Source organism: Empidonax traillii, unplaced genomic scaffold, assembly GCF_003031625.1.
Source record: "Empidonax traillii isolate 1590-97213 ecotype Southwest subspecies unplaced genomic scaffold, ASM303162v1 scaffold762:size303542, whole genome shotgun sequence".
Lineage (NCBI taxonomy): Eukaryota > Metazoa > Chordata > Aves > Passeriformes > Tyrannidae > Empidonax > Empidonax traillii.
The window spans coordinates 100,117-118,659 of NW_020955955.1; the positions used below are offsets into that span (position 1 = coordinate 100,117).

Genomic DNA, 18,543 nt, shown 5'->3' on the forward strand with positions numbered 1-18,543 from the left:
CACAACAGTTTCAAACGGAAAGGTCTAAAACCACCTGATGTCTGAGCTAGCTGATCTCTTAACTGCCCATCAATAAGAAATTATCTATTTATGTGACCATATCTGAGTTGATATGAGGATATGCAAAAGTGCTCTGTCCTTCTAGGGAGAGGTAGGACCATTAGTCTCATAGTTACCAGATCTGCACTGTGCAGAATAGCAGGTTTGCTCCCTCATTGGTGAGAAAGAACTTACAGAATACGTAGTGATTTGCTGACTATCTTGGTTCCTTCTTCATCTTAGTTTATTTCTGTCTCTTCTGCGTTTCAGAAGAAAGCAGAAACTAATGTTTTCTTTTTCCAGTGATGGTTCTTTTTAGTCTCCTTCTCAGGGAGCATTACATGAAATCCAGACATTTGACACCTTTGTCAGTGTGGTAAAACTGTGGTCCATTTTTTGCAACTGAAAAGGTTCTTCTGCAGATGTTCACAGTTGTGAGGAACTACCACTCAAGTGAGCTGCTTGAAGCTTTCATTATGTTTTAGTAAAGTACCAGAAGTACTGCTCAGTGCTTTCCACTGCTTGTCAACATGATCAAACATATCCTATTATTTTCAAGTCCATTTCTGCCAGATGCAGTCTTAGTCTAGAGCACTGGGAGAGGAGTGTAATTACAAGTCACATATCCTAAAGATATGCTAATAATGTAAACACTTGTGAAGGTTGCCAGTAACTGGCAGTCAGGTAAAACTAGTTTACTCCAATTTTTCCCTCTAACCAGACCAGTGCCTTTGCTACCACAAAGGACCTGTGGTATAAGAAATGCTAGAATTAGTGGATACCTGGATAAATAAAATCTTTACTTCTGTAAAGTGACATTTTGTCTTTTCGACTTCTTGGAGTTCTTTGCAAGGTTTAGTTGTGCTATGCGGGTTAATGTGACCCAGTTGACATAGTTCACTTGGATATCCAGAAATTTGCTAGCAAAGACTCTCACCATAAGCTTTAAAGGACACTAAGCAGCCATTGTATAAAACAGAAGCTTCTGGCACAGAATTAGGGTATAGGAGCAAATGTGGAGCTGCAAAAATGCAAGAAAGTCACCAACAGAGTTCCCCAGGGGTCTTTGCTGGGATCCACATAAATTAAAATACTCAGAAAGTATCTGGAAAAGCAGTAGAAGAGTACAGACAAAGTTTGCTGATGATGGAAAGGTCCTCCAGACAGTGGATACCTTGAAGGCAAAGTGTAAAGAACAGAAAAATGAGTCTCATAAGACAGAGTGACTGGGCAATAAAATAGCAAATAAAATTCAACATAGATAAGTGTGACAGTGCCCTGAGTGCACTTAAAGCCCTTAATTGGCTTTCAGTTCTTGCTGGACATGCTGTATGTGTATCTATCTCTGGCCTTTGTCTGGCTGCTCCTGACATGACTTCCTGGATGGACATTGGGCCTGCTTCTTCACCTCACCCTGTCTACTAACCCAGCCGAGACATGGTGAGACTGTGCCTAGTCAGGGAGAACTCTGTGCTGGGGTCAGCCTGGCTTCCAGATCCTCCTCCATCATGGACAACCCAGATCCTACTGCTCCCAGCCAGGTGACAGCTGGGTATCCCAGGCTGGGTTCAATGAACCTGTTGAGCCACAGGCAGAAAAGGTATGGGTGTGGGTCCTGGGTGGGGATAGTCAGGGCAAGAGAGGGAGTAGACAGGTAACTTCTCAAGGTGGAAAAGAGATGATGTAATGAGATCTGACAAAGGTCTACAAAAGGTCTGTGAGTGACAGGGAAAAGAAAGATAGGGAGTACCTGCTCACAGTTTTCACTTGGTGGCCCATGTTATAGAAGTCAGGTTCAAAGTAAGGAGAACAAAGTGATTCTTCGTGCAGCGGGAAGTGGATGCATGGCATGCCTGAGGACAACTGTGGATGTGCAAGTTCAAAGGGAGAGTGGGCAACTAGTTGGCAGAAATCCATTACAGACTACTAAACAGGCAAGCCACACCAGCCTCAGTGAGATTTGCATTTCCCAAATGGAAACAGTTGGGGACTGGGAGAGTTTTGAGGGGAAGCATCATGTACACAGGTCTTGTTTTAACTCTTCAGTTCCAGGTGCCCATCTATAAACACTGGGCTGCTTTGATCCCTGGCTTCAACCAGGAACAGACCTACTTCTGTTCCAAGGGCAGATGGGCATCAGGACCTTGTCCACAGTTACAGGAAAATTAAATTATTTGATGACCTGTAATCCAAAAACTGTCACAGTTATGAAACATGTCATAATTTTTGGAAGCCTCATTTGTCTTACTGGTTACATGTCTGGAGGGTTAGAAAAACACTCGTAGCTCTAAAGGAAATCCTTTTTCAAATCTGATGTCTTAAGAATTACAATCCTTGTTCTTTTTGAGGATGTTGGCACCAAAGGCGCTAAGGAAGCAGGGGGATGGTTGGCACTGCATGCCAGTTCCAGTCTTTCATCTAGCAGAATATCTTCACATCAAAGATATCCTACCCTTGACTGAATATATTTATTTATTTAATTATTTGTTGCTGAAGAATTAAGAATCTTTCCACAAAGCTCTGGGCACCCTGCCATTACTTCAGATACACAAAGATTCTATGTGTGAGAACCCCACTTCCCAGCAAAATGCCACCTTCGTTCAAACCTCAGTCTACACAGGACCTACTCATCCAAACTCCAACACTCCCCAAGTGCTCCTCCAGAAACTAACATTGCTAACAGTAATAGACTGAACATCTTTTCTCTAGACAGATATTTTCTTGTCACTGTTTTGCTAAGTGCAACATTGAATCCTCTATGTTTTGTTTTCTTTTCCCAACAGGATGACACAAATCAATCATCAATAAAGTAATAATTACAGTGCCTTAAAACAAACAAAGACACCGAAAAGCAAACAAGCAAGCAAAAAATCCCCCAAACCCAAAAAACAAAACAAACCACACCCATGCACAGTATCACCCTAGACAGAATACTGGAGAAGATGGAGAAACAATATTTTTCAAATGTACAAACAGAAATACCCATGGAATAAAAAACGGAAGGTAAATTTTTTCTTTTAAGCTGTAGGAGCATGTGGAAAATACATGGAATACCTCTCTGTTCCTTTTTTTTCTTTTTTCATTATAAAAGACTGTTCTGGTGTTACTTAGGTCATGCAGGACCAGGTTGCTGTTGCTCTAACTGCTGGATCAGTCAAAGGATTCAATAAGTAATAAAATTTAAAGGAAAGTTCTTCTAAGTAAATTGCTTCACAGGGAAGTAGTTTGATTACTCCAATCACTGTCAATCTCAGTCTTCTTAAACTGTCTCAAAAATATAATGGAGAACATCTCAATTTAGTGAATATGAGTGAAACAAGAAAAATCAGTAAATTACATTCTGTTAACAAGACTTTCTGCTCTGCATATGGGATACATTAAAATTCTAACTCAGCATTTCTAAGAGTAATTATATTTTTATCTACATACACACAGTCATCTCAAGAATACAAACCCCTCCCAGAAACACTCAGACACCATTAGGATTGTACAATCAAGGACTAGTGAAGTTAGGAAATGCCACAGTTAACCTTCCTCTGGCCTTTGTGCATAGATAATTGAAAAAAAATCTCAATTACATAATCATATACTCATTTAGGATCTCAGTTCACAGGAAGGACAAAACACATGAAATAAGCAACTTTGCAGTATCCTGCTTTACCTCAATTCTTCAAAGTGTTACCCTCAGCCTTGAAGCAATTCCAGATCCCTCCTGAGACATAAGCACTGATTTCCTCACGAGCTTTTCTCTTGGGTTCATTAGTATAACATTTGAACACTTCTTCAACAGTTATTTTAAGAAAAACTTACAACATGACTGTGAGGGAAGAAGTATTCTGAAATTCCTTTTACAGAAGTGTAGCTGGGGAATATCAATATCAGAAGAATCTTCTGATATTAGGTATATAATTTCAGACACACAGGACCTAACTTACTTGTGATTTGCAGCATTATATAGAGGTTAATATAGTCAAACATAGTTCCTATTCACTTGAGCTGCAGTTACAGATGCAAATCATTCTATAGGTTTAAATTAGGCATAGAAAATGAGACTCATTAAAGACAGCCATGAAATTAATTTGTTTAGCCACTCCTAGCAGAAAAGAGTCAGAGACAGTATCCAGGTTTCTAACATAGCCTTCAGCCCCCCTAGCCATGAGATCTTCTTGCAATCCAGTACCTCATTTAGTGTACGTATTTCACCTCTGGCCACAGTTTAAGCAAAGACATTAAAACCTGTTTTCAGCCTCACAGCACATCTGCTCTATCCAAAGCGGGAGGCCAATGCCAAAAAGTAGGTGGCTTTGTAATAAAAACTGCATCATCAACATGGATGTGAAAATGGAAAAATTCATAGGCAACCTGAATTCTTCCATTCTGTTATTTCCAAATTACTGAACTGACAGCTTTCTAACCTTAATGTTTTCTTTAAATTATTTTCTTAGTAAAGTTTTCTTCTGTTATTTAAAATAAGTTGAATTTGAAAACCAACCTTGTGTGATAGTCACAGGAAACCCACCCCACTCATCTACCACACAGGTATCTGACATTTCAACTGAATTAGCAAGTGCTGATTCTAGATTATCATTCTCTGTTTCACTAGCTGAATCCCAAGCTTTTCCTCACCTCCACATAAGACAACAAATGATGAGAAAGTAAAAATATGTGAATGTCTTACTCTCTGTCAGAATTGGTGTGATTGAAGTGTTGTGATACTTTAAAGCAGTAACAGACAAGTAAGAGACATTTAAAAGTATGTGACATTTCAGAAATAAACATGCTGTGTCATAATTAGAAAAGACAGATTACAGGGATATGGTAGTACCCGTATATAATTGGGAGCCTAGATATTTACTCAAACCTCTCTTATTGCTGCTGATAAAAAGGTGCTAACAATTAAAACCATTATTCATTCAAGTCTCATACAGATATATTTTTCCATGACCGAAGCAACCTTTAACCAGGAACAATTTACTTAAAATGTGGACAAAGCTCTGTGCTATTGGGCTGGACTTATAAATCTGTCAGCGCACACAGGCAGTACAGGAGATCCACCTGCACAGTCCAAATAAACACAATAATGTGCATCAAAGTTTAAGTTGCATTATAAACATATAATGTTTAAGGATAATTTTTATCAGTCATTTTTATCACATATAATTTACATTATTTTATTTTTAAAGTAGTGTTCGAAAATAAGTCAAGTAATTTTGTTTATGGCAGTACACAAGCAAAGGGTAATGGTTAATCTTACCTCCTGACAATCTATGTCCAGCGAGATATGATAATGCTAACTCGTATTAGTTTACTTATGAAAGTTCATGCTATATGGAGAAAAATAAACCATTACACTATTATTACTATTTAACATTTATATTATTATGATATTATTACTTCAAGGGGACAACCCTCTTGGAGTTGCATTACAGCTTTGAAAATATAACAGGCAAACTGTTAACCTTAACTCTGTATGTCTAATACATACCACAACCCCAAGAAAGGTCCATAGGGGAACATACTCACGAGATCATTGTTTAGACTGGACATACTGGTCTTCAGTGTTTTTCATAACTGTTGACAAATTGGTAACCATAGCCCAACACTGGTATCTAATGGTGCAGAATATCTCCTTGCATTTCAAGTAACTTGCTCTTGAATGCATAGATTACCTTGGCCATATAAAGTCTACCTGCATAGCATTTGACTATCATGACATTTGTTACCACTGGTGCCTGTCTACATAATTCTAAGTCTACACTCTGACAGTGTTAATTATTATGAGAAATTATATAAAAGGAATAATGGGGACATTATATAAAAGGAATAATGGGGACAATGTCACATAATGTTGGGAGGGCCAGTATAAAAAACTGAACCACAAACATGAAGACAATTAAATTATGACAAACTGTAAAGAACAAACTGCAAGCACCACAGAAGAGCTTCTCAGCATGAAACAAAAAGTTTCACCAACTGCTATTAAGTAATTTATGTTTGTGACTCACAGCGTCCATGTTTTGATGACCAGATTCTAGTTTAAGACCTTCCTTTGTTTTTGCAATATGTAACATTACTTTCCATTCTGCTGTCATTGTATCATTTCTGATACTGAATTCTGTAAAGGAAAACTAATAGAAACCAAATGTGAAATACTAAAAATTGCTAAGAGACTAGATTTTTTTTTTTTTGAAGTTTGGCTTCATCCCTGCTAATAGAAGATGTTTCTTCAGATTTCCACATATTTCAAGTGAATAAACACAGTAGCTGATTAAGATAAGAGGCATTGCAGACCTCACCCTAAAGATTAAAACTCTGGCCTGGCTGAGCTGTCTTCTCATTAGAAACAGAAACTACAGTAAAATATGAGGAAAGCTCAAAAACTCATGCCACTATAATCAAAAGCAATCCACTTCAAGGGGAAAAAGAGAGCTTGCCTCTGTGTGTTAGGATTAAAAAGCAGTCAGATTATGGATGGATGGGTAGGTAGAAACAAGAGTGGATGTCTCGATTCTTACGATATTTTAAATGACTCTGCCAGTTACTGAACAATCCCCAAATGGATGCAGTAAACCTAACTGAAAAAGAGGATGATACAGCAAAAATGCTGCCTTCTCCTTGCCTCAATTTTTGAGTGCTGAGAATGTTCATTTCCCACTGAATCTCAGAATCAGAGGTGCTCTGACTCCTGCAAATGTTACTATGTCCTGCACAAAGCATGAAAAGTGCCAGAAGAAAAATTCAGTAACACTCCTTCCAGAAGAGATTGTGCATCCGAGTTTTTTGCTGGAGCTCAAGTCGGTTCTTAAGTACCAAGAAGGGATTCACATGACATGGGGATTAAACAGACAAAAAGCAGAATATAAAAGCCTCTTCCATTTCACTGGGTGAGATCACAGTAATCTGCAGACAAAACCCACAAGTTACAGCATATAGTCACTGCCAAGTGTACACAGCAACTCTTTTTGAGTTCTTTAAGCCTTTTTCCTTTCTGAACAGTGAACAGCAATGATGCAGCACCATGCAAGTTAAATCTTTTAAAGGCACGGGGCACAACTTTGGCTTCCTCTGACATAGCAACATTGTTTGGCCAAGACACAAACTTCCAAATAGTTTCTATTTGGACATTTAGGGAGGGATTTTCCAAAGAGCTCCACAGTGATGTACATCTGCTCTTATTCAAAGACAGTAAAAACTGCACTGACTTTGGTGGGACCCAGTAAAATTAATGACACATAATCCAGTTAAAATAGAAAATGACCAGACCATACACAGCTGAACATTCACTGAAGTTTTCTTATATCTTATTCCAGAAGTTGTGCAAAAATATTTCAAGGTTAAAGCAGATTTGTCTCAATTTCATCACTCTTAAGCACAAAAAAGCAAACTGCATGATTGTTATGAAATTATTTCATTATTTTTTCAATCATATTATTACTAAGTGTTTTCCTTTACTTTTACCTCTCTAATAAAGAAAACATGGTGAAATTTTAAAATTAACATAATTTTCTCCTTCAAATTCAGAATATTTATTACATCAGAAATCTGATTCAGATGATAAAGCAAGATAAATGTTTTGAAAACAACAGCTTTAAAAACTGGACTCTTCTCAGCTACATTTCTGGTATCTGATACATTCCATTGCTATGATGTGCTATTCAGAAAAGTTTTATGCAGCCAAGCATTTTTTTTCCAAATATCTTGAGTTCAGCTATTGATTCTATGATTAAATTGCCAGTTATTCAATTTTCATATGCCATAAAAAAATAGAACAACTTCAGATACTTTTGTTGAAGGTAACAGTCAAAGCAGTCAATAACTACAGGAGTTGCCTGGAAAAGGATACTTCTATCACATACATCAACATTTTCATATGTTGAAAACAAAAGGAAGAAAACCACCCAAACCAAAACACAACCAACTATGCCAGATATTATTTGCAGGTAACTTCTAAATTACCAGTGTTTGGTAAGAGATTTAAAAAATCGTTTATTTGGTATTACCCACTTGTGAAAAACATGCATATTTTATTAGAGGAAAGGACTATGTATAGAGATATTTGCCTTTTTAATCCTCACTACTATCTTGTGATTACCATGTGCCACCAGAAGGAGGAATTTATTACTCTACCAATGCTACGTGTTCCTTTTTGATTTCCATCAAGTCCCTCCCAAGAATGCAGAAGGGTTTAATGCAATTCACTTGTAAAGTAGTGAAATAATCACTTAACAGAACAGCAATTCCCCATATGAAGAGACAGAGGGAAGCCCTGACAGGTGGCATTTCTGATATACATGCCTTTGCCAGTTCCAATGGCAAGATCTTTGTCCACACCCAATCCAAAATAACATCAAAATACTAGACATCATGGAAACAATATACTCCCAAAATCTGACAGGTCAAAGAAAAAATCCTAGGCTTTATAAACTAGTTACATAATAAACCGTAACCAGAGCAGCTGGTGCACACAGCATATTTGATGTAGCAGGCTTACCCATGTGAGGGAGGGGGGTTCATTATTTTTATTGTTTCACTTCCTTTAAATGTCTTTATCAGTCAAACAATTTTTCTTTTCTAAAAGCCCCACAACTTGTAACTCACTGTACGAACGATGCCTTTGTTCAACACCAACATTTTGCTCTTTTATTTTTGTGTGTATATTAAATACATACTTGAAATATAATGGATCTCTAAACCAAAGTTAAAATCCAACATGAGCTGAACATCATTTGGTTGATTTGTTGTTCAAAATATTGGATAGGTGGGCACAAAATCTCTCAGTTATTTGAGATTTCATTACAAAAGACATATTACTGGTGTTCCTTTGTATATTTCTAACAACTCATCAGTCGAGATGATTTCAGGATTCTCTGTATGCTCTCAGTTTCTCTGAAGTGCAGTATAACATTTGATTAACATACTTTGGAAGTGGAAGATATTTAGACAGAATCAGAAGAAAAAACCACTAAAATATTCAAAATTTAAACCCACTTAAAGACCTTTCCTGTAAATTGAAGACAATGAGAAAAAACAGTTGCCCTAACAACACAAGAAAAAAGGTCACAGAGGACTGGGTCACTTGTACAAATGCCTCTGTGATAACTTCAACCATGAGGTCTTTTTCTCCACCTAAATAGCAAGTTCTGATTAAAAAATGCCTTCAGCTTCACAGTATGGATTTCTCACTGCACAGCTCTTAATTAAAAGAGCTGTGAGAAGCCAGAGCATGCATCCGAACAAAACAAACTCTGTTCAAGACAGGGAGTCATGGCTTTCTGGCTGACACCCATTAAGAACCATATTCATGAGGGGGAAAGCTGAAATTGGGTAAAACTCTGATTGCATTGTATCCTTTCAAAAATTAGGTTAGTTGTGTGACAATCTTTTCATGGATTTACCCTGTGTTCTGCAAGAGCTAACTCTTGGAGATATTTAGCCCTGAAAAAAAAAAATAAAAAGCAGCTGTTTTACAATGTAGTGGGAGACAGCTGGACTATTTTGGGGATATCCAGAAGAATAATGGTTTCAAGAATAGGAACTAACTTTTTGTCACTCTTTAATTGAGTAAAATATTTTCCAACACATGATTTTTTAGTCTACAAGAACTTTCAAGAAATAAGTCCTCTGAAAATATGCCATGCCGACACTTAAGTATCTTACACCTTAATTGATACAGCTGTAGTTTTAGAGTATTTCACAATCTGAGTTACCAATGTGGTGGCCTCTATTGTCAGATTTAATTATTTGCAACACTGGAATTTAAACAAACCAGTAAATAACTTTAAAAATGTTCAGAAATTGCTGAAAAGGAAATTCACAAAATGGGAATTGGTAAACACGTTTGGGGACTGAAATCTTGAGGACAATTAGCAAAATAGTTTCCAACCAACAAATTGAAAACAGTCAGTTTACTGTTCATGTGGCTGTAGTCCCAGACAGTAGGGTAAAAAACTCAAAAAAACCCCATACAACATGAAAGATAAAAACTACAACATGAAAGATGATAAAAATGAAGCACAAGTTCATAGTGGTACCAAAAAAATGTGACTGGAGTTGGGATTAGAGTGGAAATTGGCCTGATCTTTCAAGAGAAGGCAAAGAAAATCAACTACTGTGAATGCTATCTTGAGGCCAGACTACAGAAGCAGTCCTCTAACTATGAATTATACACTTAATTTTCCTGTATTGCAGCAAGAGTTAGAGCTTAGTCTGTTATTTACAGGAACTGAGCAGATTAAGAAGCACTGAACCCAGACAAAATAAGAGATGTTCCTGGAAGGCCTCCCTTCCCTTGATATGGGAATTTATACTTTGGTTCAGTGTATCACTGGAAGGGATGTACTTCCTTGATGCAACTTACCATTATTACACTAACATTTTAGTTAGCTGTGTAGAAAATGTTTACAGTATATAGCTAAAATACTTTATTTTTCTCTCATAGGAGAGATACTCTTTCCTTCCATGATGAGAAGAAAAAATTTAGAAACGGTGCAGGTAAATTATTTAATCACAGGTAATTCATACACAATCTTAACAAGGATTGTACTTTCCTAGGTGAGTTTTTTTATATGGCAGTACCTTACTAAATTGTAGCTACAAGTCCCTACATTTTTTTCATATTCTTGAGAAATAAAATTCATACATGCATTTCTTCATTTTAGTATCGTATATCCATCTCAGACATTTCTGTGCTGTGGTTGTATAAAAATGCAAATTTTAATATTTTATTATCAGAGAGTGATAACTGAGGCTTTGATTTAGTGATCAGTACATGTTACACCTTGTGCAAATCACTTAAGCAATCTCATTAAGTAACCAAATCCTATATTCTAGCAAAACAATCATTGACATAGCAATAGGCATCTAAAATCTGCAAGATCAGCTCTTCTGATTAATTGAGAAATGCTGACTTCACAGTGGTAATCACTCACTCTAAAAGATCCACTGGGATATTAAATCAACCATTTTAATTACTCAGTATTAATTGTAATGCATACTGAAATGTGCATCACGATTGCTAGACTTGTACGTAGGGAATTTTCATCTGGAAAGCTTCTATTCCTAATTAACACCTTCACTTCATTATGCAACACTTGTCCCATTGCTGATCCATGCTAGAGAAAAAGTGACATTCTCAAAGACTTCAGTCTTTTCATAAGACAGAAACACATTTTGCTCTAAAATGTTCATTCACGTTATTGAGAGGAATTGACAAATAGCATAAAGAATTAATTTTTTTCACATAATAACCTCTATCAAGGGCAGCCTTTTGTAAAGCATGGTCACAAGTTATCTTGGGGCTGTTGTTGGGTATACCACTCAGGTAGATACTTTTATTATCTGTTGTCATAGACAAACATCCAAATTGTTGTTGGCTATGTTTTTAATTTCTAACAGTGAACAGAAAAGAATGAGTCAAAAATAATTTATAAATGGATTTTGAAATCCTGTAGGTCATAAAGGTCGGACCTTCAGTGTCAAACTGTTCTTTCTTTAAAGGTATACTTCTTATGGAAAGGTAAATTATTTAACCTATGTTCTAATAAAGGAGAGCAGAGACCCTGTAAGTTGAGGTCCCAATCAGCCTTGAAATTCTACGATGTCTGAGCGTATTCCATATGGGTTTAGCTATGAGTGCTAAACCCATATGGAGGGGGAAAAATCACTGTGTTTTTAAGGCAATATTGTTATGGTTAATGCAATGAGGTCCAAACACTTCAGGGAAAAGGATTATCAACACCTTAAAAAAATAATAGCTAAAAAAAGTAAACAGAGGTAATGAGAGGCAGGTTCCTGTGACATTCATTAGAACAGTAATTTACTTTTACATTAACAAACTGTCAACTAGGGGAAATGCAAGAAAGCCAACTAGCAATTTTTAGTCTGCAAGATTTGTATGAACAGAAATTCTAAACACATGCCTCAAAACAGCAAAAGCGTAGATATTAAAGAGAACATGAAGAAGATTGCTTTTCATATGTTTTGCTTAAGCTAAATTAAAATACAAAAGAAGACTGATAGAGAAAAGGGAAAGAATAAAAATACTTGAGAGCTATTAATTAAATACGCAGATTCCTTCTGACTAATCTCCCAATTATTCATTATGTATGTATGCCTGTGTAAGGAAAGAGACTACCAGACTGAATATTTTTTCAAACTTTTTAGGTTTCCTGAGTTTTTCCATAGCTTTCAGAAACATAAATTTCCATACTTGAGTCAGGGATGGCACTCTCAGTCACACTTACCCTGCTCAGCTGTTGCTGTTCCTATCCACTTATGCACACCTGTTCCTATCCACGGAATACCATGAAAGAAGCTTCACAAAGCACCAGTAATAACGTTACAAAATCATCCCTTGCTGTACGCAAGGATTGTGCTGACTGACAGGGTTAATGCCTTGGCACTTCGGTTCTTACTGTGCACATGGTAAGAAAGAGGAAGATAAGGGAATGTGCTGACAACCATTTCATCATTTGCCCAGTGATAGGATCTTTGGCCCCTGTCTGGGGTACACAGCTTGAGATCTGTGCTGAAAAAAACACACTTCCTGACTTGGCTGTTCCAGATAAAACCCAATCCATTTTCACAGATGGCAATGTCACTAACTCTTGCTGTTAGGGCTGGTAGCATGAGCAATACTTCCCACCAGACTGATTTCCCATGTCTTATTAGGTTGTTGAACCCACAGTTTCAATCTGAAATACCCCCATAAACAAGGGAGGGCTTTAATCTCTCCTTTATCTACATAGGCCTAATTAAGGAGCATGATAGACAGAGAGGATCTGATATTGGGTATCATCATCAGCCACGTGGGTGAAGGACTTGCTTTCAGATTTACTCTTTTTTCTAGCCTCTCCTTCATGATGAATTAAATATAGCACAAAATTTTGCCTTGAATCACCACTAAAATTAAAATTTCAAGGCTTGTAATAGAGTTGAAACTAATCTTCAGTGAACTTCTGGGAATTGATTAAACCCTTCTGAGGACATGAAAACGTGACTACAGACACCAGTGCACTTCTGCACTGAACTGCTGCTTCCTTATGTGAGATACAAATGAAGTCACTGCAACAGGACAAACACCAACACAAATTTTAAGGAGAGAAACACCATTGTCATATTCTGAGAAGCGCAGTTTCCAAAGGATTTCCTCATTTCCTAGATTTTTAACCAAAATAGATTTTACAGGGCAACAATTAAGGAAGCAGTATAGAAACAGAGAAGTTTGGAAATTATCTAATGCATTTCTCAGCCCCAAGGAAAGAGGAATGTAGATTTAAACCATTTCTGGCAGATATTACTATACATTCCCAAGGACTGAGATTCCCCAGTCTTTCTTGGCAGTCTGTTCCTCTAAACCTTTTGATGAGATGTCCTCCCTTGATTTACCTTGCTGTAATTTAGGCCCTTTTCTTTTTCCCTTTCAACTGCCCAGAAAGATCGGTCTATCCCATCCCACTGCAGCTATCTCTTTAAATATTCTCAATTTTTATACATTCCCTCCTCTGACTACTCTAGGCCAAAAAATCTTAGTTCTTTCAGTCTACCTTCATTAGTTATGTTTTCCAGAACTCTGTTCACTCTTTTTGTTCTCCTTTGGGCTCTCTGAAACCAATGAAATGTACATAGAAACAAAAAGTTGGGAATGTCTGAATGTGATATAAAAGCAGATCTAACTAATTCTGTTTAAAACATCCTCATTCTAACATCTCAGCTTCTGTACAGTTCTTTCTCTGGAAGACAGGCAAGCTGCTTACAAGGGAGGAGAGACACTCATCATGGAGCAACTGAGGCACAGCTAAATGACTCACATAAGGCCATCAGAGACATCTCTCCCAGAGAGGAATGGAAACTTGTCAACTGAGCTGTGCTGGTAACCTCACCTCATGTCACAACACATGACCTTAAGCCAGTCTGCCAAAACAGTTATGGCTACTGAGATTTTAGCTGAAGTACACGTTATATTTTTACAAATTCTTTTCATTGCAATAATTTCTTAGTGTTTTTCTATTTCAAGTGTCACAATCCATCAATTACTTTGAGGTATCAGAACTACATTTTGGGATTGCACTTCATTGCTGCACCTGCTTGTCAATACCTTACTTATCAATTTGTGGCTAAATATTTTTTCCACAGATCATCCTGCTCCCATTCTAAGTTTTCTGCCGTGTAATCCTTCTCCTAAGCTTTGTTTCTGAAAGCAGGCCAATTACTATAGTTTTTCTCAAGGTAAACTATCAAATTATTACTTTTGCATTTTTCCATGTCACAGTGTGACTGATACCTTTATCTTAACGAATAGCCCCATTATTTAATATGGATTAAGTAATCCATAAAACCTAAACCTGATGATCTTAATCTCTTGCTTGTATGTAACCTCCTCTAGGCAAAGCTTAATAAGCCCCGAAAGCTTTCTAAGCTTACAGCTCACTAGAGAGGCTAGATGAATGTCAGGCTTCATGATATTTCTACTGTAACTTCAGTAAAGCTTAAGCTGCTAGGGAGATTATGAATACCATGTAAATCCACAACCAAAGTGACCAATACTTTTTAAGAACATGAAATAAAAAATGCAGGAGTAGCAGTGTTTCCCACCTTGTGTGTCTTGCTCTATTAAAAAAAAAAAAATCAGAAGAAAATACTCCATTTTCCAGCATAACCTATGCTTTTACATCAACATTAAAAGAAATATGAATCCTGCATCGTCTACAGGCAAGCACTGCCAAATGACAGGTTTCTGTTAAGGTAAATGCCTCGTTTTGTTTCAGTCGAGTATTAACAGCAGAATACCTATCATCTATTTCACTGCTGAACAGCAAACATTTGTCTATTGAACGTGGGCGTCTCCAGGGTACCTTATTTATCTACTTATCATTCAGGCAGGTAGGGAAATATCTTTTCCGTTTATTGAAAGGTTTGAAGATTTCAAATCTGTTCCTGTGGAGTCAAGAAAGGAAAAGCCCCCACAAGGATGCACTTGAGATGTAAAAGACTCAGGTCCAGGTCTTTGCTCTGATTTCCATCAGAGACCTGGTTCTCGGTTTCCTACATGCCAAACCAGTGCCTGAGAAAAGAGCTTGAACAGTTAGAGGTTGGAACACTTCAGCTGCTTTTACCAATCCAATGGCATCAACCATTTTATTGCTGAAGCGGTTAGCCAGGGGCATATATGGTTTCATAAAAACACGTCTTGGAGTTTGGCACAGGGCTTTTGACCCAGCTACTTGTTCAGTACCAGCACAGCTAGCAGTGGCATGCTGCGATTAGCTGACTGCACAGGTGAGCTTGTGGTTGGCTTCCTCTGTCCTCACAGCATATTGGCTTGGACCTTCTGCCTCATGGGACTTGGGCTTGCTGTGTCACCTGCACCTTCAATAACTGTAATGTTATCAAGAGGAATTAGCAAAGGCTAATAACCTTTGGGTCTTAATGTTCTAGTCACCAGATAACAGGCCACGGCACATGTAAATTAGATCAGGTTTTGCTGATTTACTTTATGCTAAGGATGGCAGCTCCATGGCCCAGGATCACAGGGACAAAAAATCTGCCAGCCAATGGAGCCATAGGCGAGAGCAGATCCCAGGTATACTTCTGGCTATATAATTTAATGAAAATGAAAAACACTTTATTAAGTGACATGAACCTGGAAACTGTTATTGCACAGCAACTGCACTGTTTTATCTCTAAAAAAAAAAAAAAAAAAAAGTGTGGGTATTAAAAATGTAAAAATTTGCACCTTTCACCTAAAGAAAAAAACATTATCAAAGAAGCTAAAAATTTTTCCAGTGACAAGTCTGTAAAAGCAAAACTACCCATCCAGTATGGAATTAGCTGAGCACAAACTGCTCCAAAATTTTCATATGCTCCAGAATAAACTCCAGTTTATACTTTTTTTCCAGTAAAGCAGCTGGAGCTCCTAAAATACTTAGTAAATAAAATTTCTCATTCATAAATTTAAAGAAAACAGTCAGAATGTATTACATTATGCTGTGCTGAAGTGTCACCACAGATCAAGATGATGTCAAGTTTAAAATGATTCTTCTTTACAGTGTATTATTATCTTAGATACATATAAATTGCCAAGGAATGTTTCTATAATATGAATCATAAAAGTGTTTAAAAATAATAAGCACACTACAGTTATTTTACAACTTTGAACTAGAGTGAAGTTACTGAATACATAATTTACAGGCACAAACAGTACTGTGGAAAATAGAAGAGCTACATGATTACTCACAATATTCCAACAATTAGAAGAAATTCAAAAGAGACAGGCAAGGTAAAAACAAAGAAAGGACAAAATGAAAGACTTAAAAAGAAAAAAGCCAAAGGAAAAAATAGTAACCATTAATAACAAAGATAAATAAAAAAACAAAAGCAAAATGATAAAAAACAACAAAAATAAAATTCAGTGGTAGCAGAACAAGTTACCAAACCACAACTAAATACTGTAATGCGTAACTTTCATCAAAATGTTATATTGTACATAATTCAGTCATACATAAGCATAATCCTTAGTCATCAAAACTTTGGCTCCTAGATCACTTATTTATGCAAGAAGATAAATTGCTGACTTACCTGCTTGCTGTATGCATATAATATATGTGGTAAACAAGCAGAGACAGTACTGCAGCTTCCATTTCCAGTGATAGCACCACATTTCACTTTGATGAGACATCCTGTGGGGGGAAACAAAAGCAAGAAAGAATTCAGGGAGTTTTCCAGACAAGACAAGAAAATGAGGAAAACAGTTATTAGTCAAACTAGTAACTAGGAGTAAATAAAGTAGCACTTGAAAATTATGGATGGCCCTAGTATTGCTTAAATGGAGACACAAGTCTGCCAAAAAGAACCAGAAATTACATTGTCTGGTTCTTAGCAGACAACAAAGTGGAAGACCAGTCAGCACTGGGCTTCTAAGCAGATAGATGTGGGTGGTATTTCAGTAAAAGAAACAAGAAGCACAGTCTGAAGAAGTTAAGGTGTAGAGTTTCTTTTAAATACTTTTGCTTTATTTACCTAATTTACACATATAAACACATTTATGCTATTTAAACATATATAATACATACATATATAAAGATGGTAGGTGATAATTTGCCTCTGCCCTTAACAAGGCTTTCCATCTTTCAGTGCTAATATTTTGACAGTTACAATATTTTCTGCTGAGAACTTTTATGAAAATCCTGAATCTTTCCTTGCCAAAATCTAAGAGCTCATCTGTGCTGCCACTGAAGTCAGGGACAGCTTTATTATTTAATAAAACAAATGCAATTATATAAAAGTCTCTATCAGTTACAGCTTGAAATTAAAGCTTCCTTTCCCTTGAAGCATACAGGATATTTAATGGCTAAACCAAAATGTTTCCTCTATAGTGGGCAGAAAAGGAAGAAAGAAAGACTTAAATTTGGACAGGCCTTTAACCAGGTATCCAAAATGAATGGTGTTCCACTACGTTACTATCTCATTTAATCAACAAGTTAGAGGTAAGCCAAAGGAAGCAACAAGTAATGAAACACAACACGCATTATTTTGACCAACTCCTTCCCCTCTATTTGGTGAAAACTGACTTTTGTTCAGTAAGATATTATCTACCTATACTGGGAGAAAACTTTTGCTCCACAGACACCGCTGTGAACCTGCCAGTGAAAGCTGGGGGCAAATATAAAACCTTTCCCAGTATCAGCTTCTGTTTCTCCCCAAAGCTGAAGCCAGACTTAATTTAGCAAGATAAACCACTATAAAGGAACAATTAATGTTTCAGTTTAAAAAGTGGTGTTTCATCAAAGCACCCCCACGGGCCTGACGCCAATGGGTCCAAGTAAATGGCACTTCAGCAGACTGCTGAAGACTGCAATCAGTTAGGCTTTCATTTAGTGCAGTGGTACACACCACAGGTATCTGATTACAAAAGAATTTCAGTTTTTTATGGGTAGTTGCATCAAATTGGGAATCTGAAGCAGATTTATTTTTTCTGAAATACTGTAAAGTCAAACTTAACAAGTGTTGAAGACAAGCACAGAAAACACTGGGCTCTGAAATACAAGAATCTCTTTGATGAAGCCAGACACACAAAGTAACCGGATTATCAAACAATAGAATTATTGTCCTTCAACTTAATATCCAAAAATCCCTATTAAAATCTCAGACAAGAGAATGCTGAGGTTTTGAAACCATTACTGTTCAATGTATACAATTCCTAAATCCACAGTACCTTTAATATTAATTTAGAAAACTGAATTTGAACAGAAGTCCTTCTAAAATACAAAACCAGTTGCACACTCATGCAAGCAAGTGCAACGCACATATATACTCACAGAGTGGGGAAATGGAAATGTTGAGGCTAGCAGCATGACATATCAGACATACAAGAGAACACTGCTCTTCCTACAGAAGAAAGAGTTTGTAGGTACTGATGAGCTACATGCCATCCTGCTGCATAATCTCCGAATGCAAACCTGTAGAAGTGGTTGCATTACTAGTTTTTGATCGTTGCTTTGTTTCGAG

At 36.9% G+C, this 18,543-nt stretch overlaps 1 protein-coding gene across 5 annotated transcripts in view; it reads right to left on the reverse strand.

Annotated features, from left to right (window-relative positions):
* ADGRG6 (adhesion G protein-coupled receptor G6) overlaps nt 1-18,543 on the reverse strand; it is a 109,642-nt gene that overhangs the window by 87,029 nt on the left and 4,070 nt on the right. For all 5 annotated transcript variants that reach the window (XM_027901106.1, XM_027901107.1, XM_027901105.1 and 2 more), the window contains exon 2: nt 16,615-16,715. In XM_027901106.1, the coding sequence (XP_027756907.1) occupies nt 16,615-16,715 (101 nt within the window). The remainder of the gene's footprint in view (nt 1-16,614; nt 16,716-18,543) is intronic.